This window comes from Stegastes partitus, unplaced genomic scaffold (assembly GCF_000690725.1).
Source record: "Stegastes partitus isolate 25-593 unplaced genomic scaffold, Stegastes_partitus-1.0.2 Scaffold42, whole genome shotgun sequence".
NCBI lineage: Eukaryota > Metazoa > Chordata > Actinopteri > Pomacentridae > Stegastes > Stegastes partitus.
The window spans coordinates 835660-857335 of NW_007577773.1; the positions used below are offsets into that span (position 1 = coordinate 835660).

The window sequence follows — 21676 nt, forward strand, 5'->3', positions numbered from 1 at the left end:
TGGCTTTTTGCTTTGATTTTTAAGTCTGACCAGCATTTGATCCTCATTAATCCTTAAAAAGATATTTAATTCATAATAAAATCAACTCAGGTTAAGTCAATTCAGTTACGTCTCGATAATCCAAAAAGTTGAAAGAGCTGTTGACATCCTCGATCTTTAGACTCTTGATCACACATACCCACCTAACGTACCTTCTTTCACCAAAACACAATCTCACATTTTTCTTCCTTGCATAACATCACATGATATAATAGTATTACTGTATATATGTGATTTTTCATAGCTAGACACTGATGAAGGGGAATCATTCTCCAACACATGCCGCTTCACAGAAAGACAAAATGCTGTTAAAGATCTATTCAGATTAAACTAAACATCTAGAATAGAAGAAATACTGATGATTCAACAAATTGCTGCTGTAATTTGGGGCACTGTTCAGTAAGCAGAGGTTAACTGGTTTCTAACAAGATCAACCAGTCTTTACCTCTATTGATGTCTCAGCATACTGGAGTGAACGTTTCTAACCAGCTTTAATGTCTGATATCCAATATTTGGTCGCGTTTAATCTCATTCTATTTAAAAAAATGCACTGTTCAAATAGGAACAGATTATCAAGAGGAAATTCCTCTATCGTTTCTTGCATATGTCAGCTTCTTTAAATCACAGGAATTTATTAGAATAGAATTCTTTGAATGTGGGACCTACTGCTTCTACACAGTGGCTATAATTGGATTATTATTATTATGTGTTCTGGAAATACTGAGGATTCCCAGAATGGAACTGGTTTGGGCTGAGTAATGTTTTTTTTGTTGTTGTTGTTTTTTATTTTGCTTCTGATATTGCTTATTCTTCTAATTCTTTAATTTATGTTGTAAGCACGTGTCAGAGCTTAATTACTGATTAGTAACACTTGGTGATTATTTCAGAAGGTCAGGTGCTACATTGCTGTGTACTAAATACTTCGCTAAAAAACCAGTTTTATTTCAGTTAATATGATAATTATTTATATTATTAATCGCCTATTTTTAATTAAATCCAACAAAAGATCATTTTATTTTAATTTAAACCACCTTTACTTTGAATTTAGCACTTGAATCTGTTTAAAAAGCTACACAGGTGATCATTTTAATGTTTGCACAAGAATGAGAAACGTAGCTAGATAAATAAATTGTAAATAGGAATGAGTAAGGATAAAGGAATCTAATTTGTAAACAATAAAGAAAGAAAGCAAGTAAAATCTGGAGGTGGACCAGAGCAAAACAAAGCACCACAATGACATGAAGGCTCCTAGTTACTGACCTGGACTAAGTCTTACTAGTCAGGGACCCGACAGCAGCCTCCATCCCCACCGTTCACCACTTGGTGGAGGACATCGAGTAATGAGTGTTTTCAGATGACAAAGCCGGACTTGCAAGGGCAACCAGCGGTCCCTGCCAGCTGCAGCCTCCACCAGGAAGGTCATTGTGTGTTTTCATGGTGGTTTGCGTCAAATACATTAAAGTGAAACGATGTCACTTCTCCTGAAACACGTCCGATTTAAAGATTTTTTAATGCAGACTCCATAGCGACTGGGGTTGTTGTTAAACAGTGGCCTTGACCAGATTCCTTCTGTCCCAGCTCAATGTGCACATTTCTGATCTGACCATTTCTAAACCAGGTGTACACCTTGTTCAATGACAAAGCTGTCTTGCTTTTCATGGCATGTTTTCGCTCATGAACACCGGTGGAAGTGAAAAAGACGGGTTGTGGTATTCAGCGAATAACAGCATAGGAGAAAACAACTTTTAGCTACAATACGGGGACCAACACTGCACTTAATCGAGTACCTAATGATGCACCTGCTAGGTTTGATGTAGATCGGCTGAGTTGGTTTTGAGAGAAGCAAAAAGCAAAAACAAGCATAGCTGCTTGCAGCACCGTGGCACATATACATAGGGTCAGCAAGAAGATCCAAAACAACTTTACATCAGGTGGCAATAGGCCTATGTGCAGTAGAAAACAAAATGGCAAAGGTAGGATCTGGTGCTGTGGCAGTGTTAACTCATTAGTGCAAACTTACACAGTGGAGATTCTCTGGGGGATTGAATGGGTGGAATCATCTTTGAGACATGACGTTGTAATATTCAGCAAAGTGTATTATGTTGATATGTTGCCTCAATGCTGTGACGGCCCGTGAACGCTGGCTGTGCGGGCGGACCCGAACGAAAAGGGGAGGCAGGAGAAACAGGTTATAATGAAAAGGTTTTATTAATAAGGGTGAGGGAGTGGGGGTCACCAGGAGCAGGAACCAGATGCAGGAGTGTCAGTCGAGGGGGGTGCAGGTAGTCCGTGCTGGGATCCGAGGAGGGGGAAGTGCCGCCGAGGGAGTGCTGGAGAGGGAGGCGTGGAGGAATCCGCGGACGGTGCGCGCAGGGACAGTGCTCAGGGGATGGTGCTCGAGGTGCTTCTTCCCGGTGGAGGTTTTCCCAGTGCAGGTGCTCGTGGAAGGAGAACTTCTCGTGAGGGTGCTTGTTGCGGTGGGCTCCGTGGTGAAGCTGGAGAGGGTTACGGCTGGTGTGGCTCGTGAAACGCTGGAGGCTGGAGTCGAAGAGGGAACGCTGGAGGCAAACAAAAACACACAAATTACTCGAGACTCAAATACTTAAACTTAGTTATAATGCTTCGCGGAGGAGAGCAACTAAGCGGGTTGGCTGTACCACGAGGATGAATCACAATCATCTGGCGCTGGAGATCTGTGAGAAGCTTGTAGTTCAGGTGCTCCGCTGATGAGCTGATGAGTTGCACATGCCAGCGCGAGAAAGTCCTCTCCCCTTCAGCTCCGCCCAGCCTGTAGAGAAAACACACACCCACCAAAACACAAGCACAGGAGGCAGAGAAAAAAACACAAAACAGATTCCATAACCCTCACAAATGCTTTCATAGCCACCAACTGTCATTTTTGTTCTTATGTTTCTTGAGAACCACTCATCCAAACATCTTCAAATCCAACACTGCACCTGTTTGGCTTCCCAACAACACACCTACCAAGTGGGAAGTAGATCGGACAAACAGTTGTCGAGAAAAGTGACGCACAGACACACACACACACAGACTTCTTCATTTATCAGCGAGATGCTCCTTTGAGATGTTGAAACTGTTGTGAAGTGTAAACCTAATTTTAATTCAAATTCTAATACCCCTGAAGATGTTGTGAATCGAGTTCCTCTCCTCATAAGAATTAAGTATATTTAAATTCACAATCCTGCAGTTGCTCTGCTGTAATTCTAATCTAAAGGAACGCATAGGCACCGATTGCTCCTAGCCGTCCTCGCCAACCTCCCACACTCCTTCGCTCCCTCGTCCCTTGTTTGAGTAACAGTAGGAGTCCTTTATGTGCATGCCCACTGGCTCTTGTGTGTGTGTTTCTAGTGAACATGTGTTTAGTAGTTACATTAGACCTGAAGAGAGACAAGGTCAGCCTTACAGAGATGTTAAACGTAGCAGAAGCTGCTGCTTTGTGTGCTCGAGGAGAGGACGGCAATAACACTACGCTGCTATTGTGGTGAATCCAAGCAAACGGGCTCCTAAGAAACTTCTTCAACTGAAAACCATCATAACAGCGATGCATCGGGAGTCTTTAGATTAACTGTTTATTAGAGGCACTCAGGGTTAATTCTAATAATACATAGTATTTGCATTTCTGTAACGCTAGTGTCGGCGATGATTAACGCTGATCATGACCTCGCTGATTTTAATGGGTTTCAATTGTGCACGGGCATTAAGCTAATAGGCTATAATTTGTAGCAATCACAATCAGCTCTCGTGAAAGGGGGAAAAAAAAGAAAAAAAGCATCATTAACACGGTTGGCCATTCGAGACCTGATCCTTGCACTTCAGGATAATGTTTGCAGAAATCGGATATCTCTAAAAAGATTAGCCATAAATCCACCCCGTTTAATGAGCTAATTGATTAGTCATCCGTTTTTATGCTCTGCCACTCCCCGGGAGTATTGTTTGTTGACACGGCGTGGGCAGGAATGTGAAATTTGAGAAGATGACTTGGTGTGAATCATTTGGATTGCCGCACGATAAGCCGACACGAATGCACGAGTGCTATTTTTGTTTTCTCACGACTGGAATGTTTGTTTCGTGTAAATAGTGAAGGTCACATTCTGCGGAGGAAAAATTACAGCTCTAAACTTTGTCATTTTCTGTGGGGTTTTTTTATTTTTTATCTTGCTCAACCTTGTCCCTGATGGTCCTTGAAAACTGGCCAGATGCCCGGAGAGGATTTATTAGACACCTGCCTGTCCACCTGAAGAAAAAGACAGTTTCCCCTCCTGAATTCTTAAGAAAGTTGGGAGGATGGCAGTTTTTCTTTTTTCTTTTTTTCCTTTAGTCTGTCAGTCGCAGCGTGTTGATGTGTTTTGACAATGTTGTTTGTGACTGATGGGGTCCTCTGTTGAATAGATCCTGCTGTTGTGCTGCTGCTGAAGTGATGGAGGCAAGAGTGACAGCCTGACAGATAGAACACGCTGTTACCAACTGGTTATTTTTCTTACCTGGGACACTGCGGTGTTGTGTCGTGATAAAGCGTTTTTTTTTGCCCTCGCTCACTCCATGTTTGTGTTTGTTTTCAGGCCTTTTCCGTCGGAGGACACAGCTCTGAACGAGGATGATGTGTACCGGAGCCTGGAGGAGTTGGCAGAGTAAGTATACGTTCCACCACAAACGCCCACACGAACAGTTCGTGTCACTTTCGAGGACATTGCATTATATCTCTGACGACTTCCCCTCACCTTAATCATAAAAATCATACATCATAGCCAACCCTTAGCCTCTACCTAACCTAACTAATCTTAAGCTTGGAGGTCTAAACCCTAAAACATAATGGTTTACCTTGAGGGGATCAACTTCTCAAAATTGAGCCGAATCCCTGATATGCGGAAGCAGGAGTTTGTTGACGAGATTAATGCAGCTGCACTCAGATTTTATGTGACGGCAGATTGAAAAGCTGTTGTTTTTCCTTCTATAACTGGAAAGGTTCTTTGCATTTTACAGTAAACACGGTTCTGTTGTAGCGGGAACAGACTCTGAAATGGCTTTTAGGTGAGAATGCTAAACAGCTGCTTCTACAAAAGTATCAGTGATGCCATTACAGAGTGTTTGTACTTGCTGCATTATTGATATTTCATATCTGGTTTTAAGTGGGATTTTGTAGTCAAAACACATACAGCTGTCTCCTAGATATATTTTTAAGGAAGCATCTGGATGGGTGACGGTTCTCTACCCATCGTGTATATATGGTATATCTTGTGATGTTTCAAAGTGAACCATGATTGCCACTTCTTCCAATTTCCTCTAACTGCTTAATTACATAAGCATGGAGCTCTCTGTCACGCTGCCTGTTGCCATGGTGACACCGGCACTGCTCCGGCTTTAGGCTTGGCTGCCTCCGCGTTCGCCTGGCTGCCCGGCCGCCTGCTTTGGAGAACGTTAGGTGGGTTTTGCGGCGTGTGAAAGAGAGTCATAGGCTCCCGGAGTTGGCAGCGGTTTCGGCGATGACAGCAGCCGCTTGACTCAGATTAATGGAGAATAATTAGTTAACCGCTCTGAGATGGGTGTCATTCATCACAGGGAGATAGGAGGGAGAGGATATAGAAAGGAGAGCATGTGAGCTATAGATATATGCCCGCTGAATACATGATTGGGATGTTCTTTAGAGGATGAGGAGTGTGCTCTTGCTAGAGGACAGGAGTGCTAGCCAAGCAGGCTAATGCTGGATTATAGTTCAAATATGCAGCCCTGAAACACTTGGAACAAGAGCCTTTCTCTAATACGTTCAATATTGCACAGGAACAGGCTTCAAAATATGTTCACAGAAAAAAAAAAAAAACAGACTGATAGGCTGCTGTCTATTTTTTGTCATGTACCCTTTGGCTTAATGCAGGAGTTAGTGAGGCGGGAAACATTGAGACAGACTAGTGAAATACTGAGGGCTAAAGGAGATGCAGGTTTGCCACAAATAGCAGCAGCTAATTTGACCCAAATTGCATCAGAAATTACAGTCAGCTTAAGTTATCTCAGCACAGTTGACATAGTAAGGCACCTTATGTATTGTAGAGAAACCCAAGACATCCAAATATTTCCCTTGGAGCAGCCTCTTTGGCGAGATTGGGAAGAAAAAAAAACTCCCTTTTAAAATGATGAAACCTTCAGAACCAGGTTCAGGGACAGTGGCCATCTGCCTGGACCAGCTGGGGTGACGGTAAAGAAAAAGAGCAGCAGAGGCCTGTAGCAGCATAACTGAGGGATGGTTTGGTGTCACCGTAACGAACCCTAACTATAAGCTTTATCTAAAAGGAAAGTTTTAACCTTGTCTTAAAAGTAGAGAAGGTCTCTGCCTACAGAACCTGAACTGGGAGTTGGTTCCACCAGAGAGGCACAGTATTTTCACAAGAGTACAAGAGTTTTTGTACAATATATTAAAAGAGTAATTCTAAATTCATGGACACATCCCAAAAAGGAAGTGCTGATACATGATGGTGTGCAAAATCAATATACCTCGAAACATTCATAAAACGTACATTGCACGTAATGATTATTTACTGAATACAAGTCAGACTGCAAAATATAATGTGGAAAAATCCGACAAGGTGCCAAATTTTTCAAAAACCAATGTCATAAAATCTGTACAATACACAAGTCTGTCTTCTGTATCCTAAATGTAAAACTTCATGCTCGTGCTTCCTGACGTGTCCTTAAATGCATGAGAAAAAGTGAAATTATCTTCCTTGTTATCTTCCTCGCTCTTTATTTTACTCTAAACCCATCATCCACTTTGCACACAATACCGGTTATTTAAATTACTACTAAAAGATCCAGGGGCTATAGTGAGCACATGTATCCATAGCAACAAGTGTCACTGAGTTCGCCCAGCAAAGAAGGCAAACACAAAAGTAGGGTTCTGATGCTTGTTGTACTATTGTTACAGCAAATGGTGTGCCTTTAATGTGCCTCCAACCTTCGACCTCTATAATATCCTCCCTCCACTGGTGGGGTTTGACCTCTGTCACCATGGCAGCAGAAGATTGAGTTCATCAGTTTTTTTTTTCTTCTTCTAAAACGGTCAGTGGTGTTGTAACACTGTGCTCTTTGTGTAACCTGTAAGTGCTAAGGGCTCGGTCTTATTAAATTAATCATGCTCCTCTGCAGCACGGCTACTCTTGACCTTTAACAAAGAACATCTATGCATTTCATTCCACCAATGGACAGACGCATAATTGATTCATCAGCAGGTTCTTGCACCTAATTCACTCGGACACACGTAGCACACAGGGCCACGCTAGCAATAACCCCCCGCTCTCAAAGACTTATTAATTAGCCTGAAATATTGATGCACATGATGGTTTACAACGTGTGCATGACTGAGCTGCAACAGTGAGAAAAGAGGACAATGATAATCTAACCTCAGTAATAACACTCATTTTTTTTTTAATGGATATAAAAGCCATTTCATTCAACAGCATCATCCCAGAGGAAGAAAATAATGCAATGACAGGACATATGGTGTCATAAAAACAACAGCGTGTTAGGAATAAAACAGCAATATTGTCACCAAAAGAGAAGGAGAGTAAAGCAGCGACATTATAGCAAACGATAAAAATCAATAAAATGGCATCATTAAGTTCAGTGGTATGATGGCAGAGGGTGCTAACTGCTATATGGGGAAGTCTTTAGAAATGGATTTTAACTTGAGGTGAGAAAACAAGATTGTGGCAGCAGACTAAATGTTAGGAGAAAAGATCAATCATGCTTTTGTGTTACTCGGCCAAAAAGACTTTGACCTGGGGGAACTCTGAGATCTCTGAGGACGGCTGGATGTTCACTCTTTACCAGTGATAGATTAGATATTTGCTGTTCTGCAGCAAGCAGCTTGTCTGGATGAAGCATGAGAAAATGCATACTTGGTATGTCATTTTAGAGGAGTAGAGGTCACTTGCATACATGGATGGTTTCCGTATTTATAATGTTACGTCAGAAGATTTCATGTCAACAGAGGTAGATCGAGGCTTTAAGCTGTCATTACGATCTCACCTGGAAGTGCTCGCTGTAAATAAACGGCATGGAGATTCTAGGACAGGTATATATTTGCGTGCCCTGGTTTGCATTCCGCTCGACCATATCTGTTTCCGTCTGAGTCAGGTAGAGTCCGCCCTCTACCTAATTGAGGTCTCGCGGGTTAATGTGCTAAACCCGGCCCGCGCTCCCTCCCTCTGGCTTTCTGATGGCGAGTCTTCGTGTCGTCTAACTGAGAGTTCTCCCCATCTGGAATGACTCCATCCTGGAGGTGACAAAGCATGAAATGGGGGGTGGATCGGGCACAGTCGCCAAGGGACTTTTTTTCCTCTGCAAAAAGGCACACATGGATTTCCATTCCGAAGCATGCACTGTCACAAGCCCTTTGTGTCACTCGGTTGCAGTTTATTTTGCTCCATTAATCCCTTGGGCAGGATGACATGAAAAGTCAATAACTTGAAAATTGACGGGGCCTAGTTGAGGTATTTTTTAGTGCGAGGTAACAAGTCCTGTGTATTTTAGATGGAACTCTATTACCACATGTTCCCACTGAGAATAATCTATTTTAGAAATGGAGATAAGCAGTAGAAACACGTGGATGATTTTTAAGTTATTAATGCCGTATACACTGCATATTTACATTTTACTAATCAAACTGCAACATATTGCACACATATACACAATACATACAGCGACATCGTGTGCTAGCAGAAGTAAAAAGATGAAAACATACCTAAAAGTGGATGCAAGCAAACTGATGCTCTGTATTTATGTTATGTTTAAGCCATGTGTCTATTATCTTCTTGAAAGTCAGTCAAATCTCTTCTAAGCCCAAAGAGAGCAGCCACATGTTACCACTGACTCATCTGCAGTGTCGTCTTTTTGTGTTCTAAACGTGTTTGAGTTATGCGGTATGTGAAATCAAAAGAGATTACGTTTTTATTTTTTTTCTGCTGAAAGTGTTACGTAATCCCATACACCGGGGAGTAATTACTGCTGCAGTCCCTTTAGTGGAATGAAAAAAAAGCCCTTTCTGAGCCTAGAGTGCCGATATATTTCACTTTTTAACAGCTGTGCTTCCTGACCAGCTTATAATGTGATATTGGTAGTACAGAGTGCAGCAATGTTTACTACAAGGTTATCAGAATGTTGTTGTCACCTTGTTAGCAAAAGGGCCTCAAGGATGGCAATGACAGTCAGTTGGCCAGTGTGTCAGATGTCTTAATATCTACACACAAGATTGCTGTGAAATTTTGTTTGGATATGGTTCATGCCCCCAAGAAGAGGCTCCCTAGGTATATTGGTGATATTTATTGTGATGCTGCCATGTACAAGGGAACTTCAGAAGCTCTTGACTTCACTCAGAAACAAGGGGTGTAACTCCCATTTTGGGGCGTCGCTGTATTCACAAAAAACTCAGATGTTTGAAGCAATCAAAAACAAAAGGAAAGTAAAACTTCGAAGTGGTGTGCTTTTGCTCTAGAATGCACAGGACAGGTGGCAGAAGCAGCCAAATATGGGTTTGAACTGTTGCTTCATGAATTAAGCTGACCCGACCTGCACCGTCTGACTTCCATCTGATTACCAAACTGAAATCCTACCTGCTTGGCTGCCATTTTCAGTGATGATGAAGTCACCTATGCTGTTCAGGAGAATCTGAGGCTCAACATATGACCTTTAATTCTATTCAATTCATCCATCCATCCATTATCTATACACTGTTTAATCCTCACTAGGGTCAAGGGGGGCTGGAGCCTATCCTAGCTAGAGGTCACCAGTCTGTCACAGGGCTACACCTCAGAGACACAGACAACCAAGCACACTCACATTCACACCTATGGACAATTTAGAATCACCAATTAACCTTGAACCGGCAACTTTCTAGCTGCGAGGCGACAGTGCTAACCGCCGAGCCACATTGCAGCCTCCTTTCCAATTCAATGATTTTTATATGGTGCCAATTTACAACATAGGTCATCTCAAAGCACTTCACGCAGTAAGGTAAAGACTCTACACATTTTAAACAGAGAAACCCAACCAATCCACAGTTTCCTATGAATTGCTATTGAGCAAACTTTTGGCAACAGTGGCAAACAAGTTTAAAAAAAAAAAAAAAACCTCTGACAGATCCAGGCTTGGGCAGAGAGTGGCCATCTGTCTTGAATGGTTGGGGTGAGGATGGGGGTCCCTTCTTCCATAAAGCTTGAACATTGGTAAACAAAGTGCATTGAAAATTAAAGGAGACTATTTTGAAAAATAATGCAGGACCAATATTTCTCTGGTGATATTTTCTGGTGGGGCTGAGAACTTTTTAGAGTACCTTCGGACATATAAAATATAAAAATCTCAAAATTCAATGCAATGGGAGTACATTCTTGCTCCCAAGAGGATAAACTCTTTGATTTTCCTGTGGGGCCTAATACTCCTTACCAATGATAGGATTATATGGACAACAAATTCACTGGTCCATGTCGTCCACCATGTTTGCACTGTGACGTATCCTGGTACAACCAAACTCCACAGGTCATTAACATTTTGATTGGTTTTGATTTGTCAACTGCACAAATGCAGTGTGGCACTATTGCTATATTGTGAAAAACCAATATGCTACATGGAGCTTCCAGTGCAACACACACACAAAAAAAAAACATTTTTGTATTTGAAATAAAACATATTATTCAGATAGAACCTGTAAGACGGCCAAGCCTCTGGGGATATATGCTCATTAGCTGTGCTGTAGTGAGTCATTCTCCATCCCTTTTCTCCAACGTTGCAGCTCCATGTCATTGAGCCCAGACTGGCGGGCCGATAGCGTGCAAGCACACTGGGCAGCCTCTGGTCCGTCATTGTGTAATCAGACAGAAAATCAGTCCTAATTCATGAGTCCTCTGGTCCCCCACTCCCACTCTCTATCTCACTGATGCATTATGATGCTCACACATGCACAAGCGCACACCTACACACACAAACAGTTGCGCACGTAATCGCATTTGTATGATTTATTAATGTCCGCCCAAACCCAAGGGACAAAGAGACAAATAGTGAAGTTGTGGTGTGACAGTCTGACTACGCTGGCTGGAAATATGTCATTCTGATTCCTGGCTCTTTCTCTTTCTAACAATTTGCAAACAAACAAACCTAATCCCACCCTCAAATTAAACCAAGTCCCCACACTAAAAATAACAATTTACATTGTGTTTAATTGCCTTTTGTCCCTAAAAGTGTCCCCACACTGTGACTGTGTCCATAGATTTATGTCACCTCAACATGACTAATAAAAGATCCCATTATGCACACACATTTACTGCTCACCGGAGCCCTGGCACCCTGAAACATTAACCTTACCATCAATAATATATGCCTAAGCCCTCTGCCATTAGCGAACCTGATTCTAACCTTGAACTTCAAATCTAAAAAACTTTGGCCCCCAGGTTAGTGTCCACTTCTTTCTGATGTCTTGTACATATGAAGGTAATCTGACTCCCAAATGAGTTATGTCAGCTTCTTCAACAATGAAAAGAATTTTAGTGGTGCAATTATTGTAGACACTGAAAAAAAACAGTCATTATATTAGTTATACTCCTAAAATTTGAAATGAAAACAGTGAAACAATGAAAGTTTTTTTTGCCATTTATACCTAATATGCATTGAACAAAAATGAAAACGCAGCATACAAATGCTCTTCCATTCTGACCTAGTGAAAAGGTTTAAAATTTTGTTGTTCTAGTTGGAAAGGGTTCAATTTAGCCATTTGTGCACAAAAAGCAAATTCTCAAACACTGAGGATCATGATAAGAGAAAGTGACCAGTACTTAGACCCTCTATTGACCAGTGACTATAAAAGGCCATCTTAAAATGCAGCTTTATTCAGATGACACAATGCAACAGATGACAAGAGAAAAATGAGAAGAAGCTGTTTGATGCTGGCTTGTCAGCTCCACAGCTCCACCATCTGCCACACGATGCTCTGGACGGACGCGTGATGCCGTCGCCCAAAATGTTCGCCAACTTCGCCAAGTCCTTCAGGAAGACAGCGACAACATCCCACAAGCCGCATCGACAACCTCATTAACGCTGCATCGCATATGTGTGACTGGTTGTTTGGTGCTTGGTTGTTTCATGACATCCGCTCTATTGAACTTTGTTTGAGCAACAGATGCTTATTTCTCCCCGCATCAAAAAGAATGGATAGAATTCATTTCAATGTGAAATGTGTGTAAGAGACACAAAAAGGAGACAAAACAACACAAGACACAAAAGAAAAAGCGAGACACGCGACACAAATTAGACAAAACTGTCCTAGTGAGACATAAAACAACACAAAAAAGACAAATTGCAGCAAGGAAAGAAGGGATAAATGATGGAAGTGAAAAAAGGAAAAGGAGGAAATACGTTAGAGAAAGGACAGATCCAAGTTAAAAAGAAACTGAAACTGAATCGAATACAATACAATCAAATCCCCCTCAAAAATGTTATCTGAAATGTCATCACTACTGAGATCCATAGACTGTATAAAAGATGGACGTAGCAACCGGCCCTGAAAAATGAAGCCAACCCGGAAGTGTCGAAAACCTGCAATATCATTACGTCCGCTCGTCCTGGCTCCAAAAAGCCCTGGCTCCCATAGAAATGAATTGGAAAAGACGTGATCACAGATCACGAAATGCTGCATTCCTCCAGCTTAGGATTTTTTAAAATTAGTTTTCGTAGTCAAATTCAGAGACCAGGTGGCCAATCTGAAAATAAATCAATACTAAATTTTTAAAAAATCATCAACATTTTGCGGTTCAAGGGGCGTGGCTGGCTTGATTGACAGTCGGCAGCGATGATACAGACGAAGCGAGCAGAAGGCGGTAAATGTGGGCGGGCAGAGAGGGCCCGCCTCTCAATCCGTCTGACCAATCGCTCCTCCGACGATTTTTGCGTCACTGGCTCCAAAAATCCAAGATGTCAACCAGGAAGTAGCAAAACCCTGGCTTCATTTTCTCAGTGCAGAAACCAACGGGCGACGTCACGGTAGCTACGTCCATCTTTTATACAGTCTATGCTGAGATCCAATGTTTTTTGGTTCTAACAAACTGCCATCCAATATTTAGACAAGACTTACAGGTTTCCACATCAAGGCCTCGTTACTGGGTTCACTGTTAACCCGAGGATCAATACGTATTGACGGTGAAAACAATCAGTTAAGACATTCATCAGTGACTTAACCAATTATCAATCTGGAGGTTTTAGAGAAAGTCAGATGATCTTGAACAAGCAGGAAAAAAACAAATAGGTCAACAGAATAAAGACTCTGCTGCTTAATGAGTCATCAGTTATGTCAGGAGAGATTTTATGTTTACCTTACATTAACTCTGTCAGTTAGATATGATCATAGTGAAACACTGGTCTATCTTTGGGGTCAGATATAAGCAAACCTCAGCGAGGTGTTTGGGGATTAGATGTAAGAGCCAGACATGAATGAAGACGCCTCGAGGAGGAAGGGATTTAAACAAAATCAACAGCAAGTTTTCCATTAAACCCGGCGTGCCCTCTGCTAAATCAATCGGTAATCATTAATAATAATAAAAAAAAAAGCATCACATGGATCTGTTTTGACTGAAAATGAGCAGAGACGGCGACAAAATAAGCAAGTGAGAGATGAAGGGGCTGAAATGTCATCACTAATCAATAGGAAATGTTCCAGAGCCAGACATGTTATCGCTAATCAGCACTGATAGATACAAATGATGAGAAACAGCCACATGATGGGAACCGAGTTAATATTGATTGTAGAATTCAATACCATCTTTTATTTCTCTGTGTTTACTCTTATTAGTGCTCTATAAAGTAGAGTCCATTCAGAGGTTCCTACCATGTTCTCTCTGGAGAAGCTGCTATCTCTGTGGGATTAGAACTAAATTAAGTACAACATCAGCTTTCCTAAAATCTCTCCTCCGTTCAGCACATCCATCCCCGTACTGTAGTCTCGGAAGTTCAGGGGGGGAGATGCTTGATGGGACGGCATCAGCCGGCCGCCGTCCTCCCACGCAGCTTCTTCAGCATTCAACGTGAGCTACTTTCGCGTAATGAAGAAAGACGAAGCACAGAGCCAAGAGTGAACCAAAGCCACCTCAATTAAAACTTCAAACAACCTCCGCATGAGCATTATGAGCTGAATATTTGATTGAGGGCAGTTCTGTCTTTTCTAATTCTTTTTTTTTTTTTTATCCCTCTATTCACACAGAGGAAGGAATATTTTAGCTTTGAATTTAGATGTCCCATGTAGCCATGTCACAGTGGAAAGAATCCAACAACAATTTTTAGCACTGTGCCCACAAATCTTGTTTCATGAATTAATAAAAAGTGAAAGAGCCCATTTCAGGGACTTCAAAGTTGAAACTTCCTTGGCTAAATCCGGTTGGTTTGGGTGAAAGGACAAAAAGGTTATAGCCCCCATTAGGCAGGTAGGGGCGAAGCAGCCGCTCGGAGAATACTCAAACAGGCAGATTTATGTGCAGGGGGTCACATACAGATGTGTTTGGAGGAGGAACTATTCATCCAAGAAGAGAAATCCTGTTTTCGCTCGCCCTCGCTCAGTACAGGTCAGAGTACAAAACAGCATCCCTTGAGCCGGAGGGCATTAATCGTCCCGCTCAAGGACGTCTGGTGAGCTGCTGTCCTGAATGTGCGGAGGCAGCAGAGGTTCGGATCTCTACCTAAAGGTGGAGGTGGAAGGTACATTTGCATGCCCGACGTTGCCACAGCGTGCCACTGTTGCGTATCAGTGCTGACAGAAGCTGGAGCTGCAGCGCTGGATGTGACATACAGCTCATAGAGGCAATTAAGATCCAATTTGTGGCAAAAAACCGATTCCGTCTCGGAGTCGCAGCTCAATCGAAGCCGAATGCACAGACACATATTTGTGGAATTAATTCGACTTCCATTTTCAGAGGATCTCTCTAATGCCCGACGTGAATAAATGTCAATAAATCATTTTAAGAATCAGGAAAACTCAGCAGATTTTTAAGGTTTCTTTATTATCAGAGTAATCCAGTGATAGTTGTCAGGATTTTAATTTGCCAAAATGCAAGCAAATATGGGCTAAAACATCTCTTTCAATATTGTAACTCATTGAATTGAATCCATGGCAGCATTATACAGCAGCATCACACCGCCTGAGCCTCAGTACAGTCGAGGTAATTGGAATTTTGTTTAAACAAACTTGGTGTTGCCAAGCGCGTCCTCCATTATTTAGCAGGCAACTCTAGCGTTATTTATTTACACTGTTTAATATTTTATCCCCCTTTTTGTGACTTAAAGCTCCCTTTTTTTTTATTAAACTACATCGACACGGGCCCGTCACCGAAGCGTTTTCTCTGCTGAGGTTATTCCCACCGTCTCCGTAAGTTTCCCCAAACAACAACAACAATAACTGCTTCTACAGAACAGGGTGAGTGCAGGGATGTTTCCCAGAAGACGCCTTTCCTCTCCACGGCAACTGCCTGTGCTCTGCTGGCTGCTCGCCTAATTAAAGGTCAGTTAGCTAGCTGGGTGCCAAAGCAACATAAACACATTAAAGGGAAATGCCACTTAATAGCGCTGCTCATGGAGGCTTTGTGAACGCCGGGTGCTCCGTCCCTCCCTTTGCCCGGGTCGCCGGTGTCGCTCTTGTGAAAGATAATGAGCTCACACTGGTTTCGACTGCTCGGTGCCTTTCAGCTGTCAGAACTTTAAAGTGGACAAGTGAGGTTTTTTTTTTTTTTTTTTGATTTAAGGTTGCGGTTTGGTGTTCATCTAACATGTGTGCTTGTGTTTTTTTTTTTTTCTCCCCAGCGAACACGACTTGGGCGAGGATGACATCTACGACTGCGTGCCATGCGAGGACGACGGCGACGACATCTACGAGGACATCATTAAGGTGGAAGTACGACAACCCATGGTGAGGACTTAGAGTCGCTGCCCTTCTGTCGTTAGGACTGACGTCTCGTGCACTTTCAGTTTGCATGATTTCATTTCCCCATGAAGGTAAAACCCATGATTGCATTAGAAGAATGCAATGGAGCTACATAGGAAACACCTCCACTCACTTTTAACTAACCTTAGGCTGTTTCTGTGATCCTCATTGTCATTTTCGTACTCGATCTGCATGACGTTATGTGTCTAATCGCTCTTGCAGTACGTGTCTCTCTCATAACCGGTAATAAACCTGACTTGCTTTGCCTTTCTCATGCTGCAGATCAGATACATGCAGGTGAGTGCTGCTGTTGTTTATGACTCACACCACCCTGACTCCCCTCTCTCTCTCTCCGCCACCTCATTTATAACAAACTCCCGGCATCCCGAGAGGACGATCTGCCCCCGATTAGGTCAGCGACCCCCCCATCGCACGGCGGCAGAGGAAGAAGACCCCATCTGGTTGAAAGTGTGACTCAGGGCCTGTGTGACTTCAGCGTTAAAACTGACGTCAGCGAGCGCCACCAGCTGCCACATAAAAAAGGCCAGAGACAAATAAACATCGTCCGTCTGGCTTCGGGCCCCCGCTATTCTGATTGGTTGATTGGATGCTGGATTAAGGCCTGGATTGGACTCGCGTTTCTGCATTGTTAGCTCCATTTGTTTATTTATTTATTTTTCCCCGGTTATCATATCAACAGCCAAATCTGCACCAGATGGCTTAGTTAGTCGAGCTGCTCATATCAATGCCGCCGCACTGAGAATATGTCGAGAAATAAAGCCTCTGTGTGTGTGTGTGTGTGTTTGCCATAGTCATTAGGGCGACTCGCTTCCAGTAGACTGTTCTTTCAAAGAAGCACATGTTCATATATGGAGACTTATTTAGACATGGGGCCTCGTGAGAAATGCCATATGTAGAAGTTCACATCTTCCTCTGCCACCCTGTGACATGCCTGCTTGCATGGTTCTAACCCAACAACCTTGGATCCATCTACATATGCATACATATGCCTGTTTAAACCCACACATGCAGAGACATAGAAAAGCTCAGTAACTTCACACGCCTCCCTTTCTCCTCCAAGTCCAAATCATCACCACTCATTTCATTCCATCCATGCTGCCAACTGCAGGCAGTCGGCCAGTCTGTATGTGAATGTTTCTGTTCGATTCGAGTTGATTTTGTGTTTAATTAGAAACATTTTTTTATAGGAGCACGGTCCAATCTGAGCTCATGATTGGAGTCCTTAACTCTACAGATATTAGTATGCAGTTTTTGGCTTTATGGGTGTATTTTTTTTTCTACTCCATTAACGATCAGTTTGCATTAATTTCACATGAAAATCAATTAGCAAACCCAACATACGCGAAGACTTCATAGAAACGCGCCTCGGCCATAATGAGGGGATTATTCTGGCGAAGCAACGAAAAGCTGACTCTTGAAACCTGCTTGAGTTGTGTAATCTGTCACAGTCAACATCAAGGCTGCATTCATCTTGTCAGTGTTTCATTACGGTCGCATGGTAAAGCAGTTTAAGTGTAAATTGAGTGGAAGTGATTGGATTGGAAGGCTGCACTGCATTATCCCATGCTGATAATGCAGCTAGATGGATTTGATGGATTGCACCGTCTTCGCGAGGGTGCTAATAGATTTTCATACTGTTTGGAAATGAATAGAAACAACGGACACCTAGAATATTGGAAAATGTACTTTAGAATTTCTAAAGCATGGAAGCACAGGTTTGTTCCAACTGGTTCGGTGGCATTGCGTTGCAGTGGCACTGAATTCTTACCTATTACACAAAATCCAAATTATTTTCCTCCTAAACGCATTAAAAATCATCACTGGAACACCGGCGGCCATGTTAAAAATGGCAAATACATCATGGTAAAAAGTAAGAAAATGGACTAGGAGTTGCTCAATAATCCAGAATTATGTTGTCTGATTGTTGTGACTCATTCTATTATATTTGTTATTCTCTCTGTAGAAAATGGGTATGACAGAAGATGACAAGAGAAACTGCTGCTTAGTGGAGATCCAGGAAACTGAAGCCAAGTATTACAAGACTTTAGAGGACATCGAGAAGGTGAGTTTATGGATAAAGGTGGATCATACATGTGAGTTTGTTGATAGGTAGGCATTTTTTTATGATCCATGTATATCAATTTATCAATATGCACCATTGAAAGCTATCAAATGAAAATCAGTGGTTTTCATTTACTTCACAAATGCATAACTGTGTCTCACTCTTATATTTAATTGATGGTGTTTGGGTTGCTGCTTCAGAATTTGACTTTTTGTACAAAAATAAAGAATAATTCTTTTTTCTTTTTTTCATTTCTGCATTTTTCCACTAGTCATTGGACTGCACCATTAGTGGAGGGGAGTCTACAGCATGTGACAGTTTTGGAGACATATGTGAACAAAAAGTAGAGTTTTAATCCAATGTATTGCTGTTGTTTTTGATCTAATTCTACTTTATTTGAGTGTGTCCCCCGCCATCTTCAACTGGACCAGAGAGTGTTTGTAATGATACAAATTCTAAACATCACCCAAAGACTAATAAATACCTGATTTATTGATTTGTAATTATTAATTATTATTAGTAAATTCACTAAATCAAAGGCAACAATATTAGTATAAGGTTATAAACAATATATAGTCTGTAGCATTGGATTTATGCCTAACATAGTGTTGCTGGCATGTTATTGCATGTTCAGATGCACTGTTTACTAGCTTACATAAAGTGGTGGTGTGCATGGCTGCATGTAGACGTCCCTTGGCATCAGTGGTACAGTCTAACCATGAGTGCAAAACACAGACATGGAAGCTTTTGGAACACTGAGTCATTTTCTTTCTGAAGCAACAACCCAAATGTGGACAATTAAAAATGCAAATAAACAATCATCCATCTGTTCATTACTAAAAAAGAAAACATGAAAGCCCCAAACACATTTTTCATTGATTCTTGTCATTTTTAAAAAGTGTTAAACGGGCCTTTTCATCCTGACACAAGCATGTTACTGTTAGAGTCTCCTTTTTTTTCTCTTCTTCTTTGTTGGTGTCTCAGGCCTGTGGGCCCGGGTCACAGCATGGAAATGTCAAGTATCGGCAGATTCATTGGGGAGCACAAATGTCACAGGAGCTGATCGATGTGGTTATTATTGGCTCAGCCCCCACAGGAGACGCTGATCCCTGCGGCTTTAAGTGCATATCACAGGTGCTACTGTAGGAGAAGTTTCCCAAAAAAAAAAAACCGACTGTACTTGTTACACATATATGCTGCATCTCCTGATTTTGTAAGACTGTGAATTTGACATAATTTTTTAATACTAGTTGTTCACCCTTCTGGTACTGTGCTGCCATTGGAGGGTTTTTTTTTCTGTTTTCCTGCAGCACTGCTGGTTAAAACTGATCTTATTTGGCAGGAGTTAAGAATTTCTCATAAATTAACCATAACCCGATGAGCATCTTAGCATGTTTTATGATGAATAGCTTTGGCAGGTTGCTCGTGGAGTTTAATGGTGTGGACGGGAGATTTACATTATGGACAGCAGCAGGAGCATGTGCATTTACACCGTCCACCTCGCTGCATACATCCATGTCCGTTCATGAGTGTATCAGGGACTTTGCAGAGTGTAATTCTACACTGTTTTGCTTGGAAATGTAACGTGATTGCATTAGTGATCGCTTCCCTCAACACTACTGCCAACAAACGCAGGCAAACTCAAGCAGCTTCCGTGTAAAACAGCAAATTCCGTGCATTCAAAGCATCGTAAACTCTCGTATGCACGCATATTGCAGCTCTCTCGGCGTAATAACGAACCATTGTCGAGATCGCTGCTGCTAACGCATCAGTTTCCATGTTGACAGATTTCATTCGCGATTTGATAGAGCGCCACAAATCATCCGCTCCACTAATTTCATTAAACTAAATGTGTATCCTGTGTTTCCCCACGTCAGACTAACACAAGTCCAAATGAGAATAAATAACCTTCTCGCGAGCAGAGGACTCGTAAAGCTTAATTGAGTTGGGGTTAATAAAGACTGTCATCTCTTCGTTTGCTTCTTAGTTGATCTATTTGTTATCATTATGATGATGAAATGTGACAGCCATAAAACTGCTTTGGAGAAATAACAGGCAGGTTTTGTGGGGTTTTTTGTTTTGTTTTTTTTCCCCCCCTTCGAGCACAAGTGCAACATACACAACAGCTGTATGTATTTATGGCACACTCAGTGTTACAGCCTGAAATTAAATGACTTCTACACTGTAGCCTGGTATTGATTTTCCGTGTTGCTGCAGTTAACTTTCAGTTGTGCCGTCCTTCAAACACAGTCTTACAGATCTGCTAAAAGCTCACAGCTTTATTTAATGTGCATTTTTTGACATAAAAAAAAACTGCCAGTTTCAGTATTTACTTGTGTAGAGGACATTTATGGATATGTCCCATAAAGATACTGATTTGCCTCTGGTTTCTCTTCAAGAACTACATGATCCCATTGAAGCAATACTTGAGTCCCCAAGACATGGAGGCTATCTTCGTCAACCTTGAGGTGAGTGACTGCTCAAGCAGAGAACGTGACGTCTATGCGGCATGGCTTGATGTGCCCAACACCGAGTGAATAATTCAGCATGTGTATGGATGGCTGAGCGAATGGCAGCACGTGTGGTGTGTATGTACTCTATACTAGAGGTGTAAATATATGCAAGATTTACGGTTCGATACGTACTGAAATCTGAAATGTTTGTACTGCTGTTGAAAGGTGGTTAATGGCAATAAGTGATGGTGTAAAACATTCATGTTCGGTAATGAATTTACAAGAACACTACAACCCATCTTCAATCCAAAACTAATTCTAACTCCACAATGTTTTCTCTTGTTAACGAAAGAAAAATCACAATGCTCCCAAATAAAATTGGTCTTCCAACTTTGAGTTTACATTTGTGTTTGAAATACCAATTTTCCAGCTTTGGTTGTTAATGTAGCGTCTAAAAATGTACCACTAGTTGTCAATTTAGCATATTTAGATGTTTTTTTTTTCATTGAAATAATCCCTTACTACCTTAACTCTGTTATTTCCTCTAGAACGTGCAGATCTATGAAATCTGTCTCCCCTCACCCCTCGACATCTGCTCTGCTCAAACACTATAAAATTAATCTACACAATGGCAAGTTGTAATATTGGAGCACAGTGACTATAAAAAAAGTGTTCACCCCCCTTGAAAGTTTTCCTTGTTTATTGCTTCTCAGTATTGAATCATAATTTTAATTCGACTTTCATGTCAAAGTAAAACCAGATTTCTACAAAGTAACATCAGTTAATTGGAAATATAAAATGTGAAATAAGTGACTACATACGTATTCGTCCGCGTCAAGCAAGTATTTAGTGGATGCACGTTTGGCTGCAGTTACAGCATTGAGCCTGTGTCGGTCTTAATCAGCTTTGTACATCTGGATGCTGCAATATTAGCCCATTCTTCTTTGCAAAACTGCCAAGCAGCACAGGGATTGTGAGTAAACAGCACTGTTCTAGTCCACCTGCTGAGTCTCAGTTGGGTTGAGGTCTGGGCTGTGACTCGGCCACTCTGGAACCCTCACCTGGTTGTCTTTAAACCGTTGTTGTGTAGCTTTGGGTCTTTTTTCTTCTGGAAATCAAGTTGCAGTACTCTTGAGAGAGACT

General features: G+C 41.8%; 1 protein-coding gene across 4 annotated transcripts in view; it reads left to right on the forward strand.

Annotated features, from left to right (window-relative positions):
* vav2 (vav 2 guanine nucleotide exchange factor) overlaps nucleotides 1–21676 on the forward strand; it is a 245117-nt gene that overhangs the window by 183884 nt on the left and 39557 nt on the right. For all 4 annotated transcript variants that reach the window (XM_008304892.1, XM_008304908.1, XM_008304901.1 and 1 more), the window contains exons 4-7: nucleotides 4620–4688; nucleotides 15877–15982; nucleotides 17982–18080; nucleotides 20480–20548. In XM_008304892.1, the coding sequence (XP_008303114.1) occupies nucleotides 4620–4688; nucleotides 15877–15982; nucleotides 17982–18080; nucleotides 20480–20548 (343 nt within the window). The remainder of the gene's footprint in view (nucleotides 1–4619; nucleotides 4689–15876; nucleotides 15983–17981; nucleotides 18081–20479; nucleotides 20549–21676) is intronic.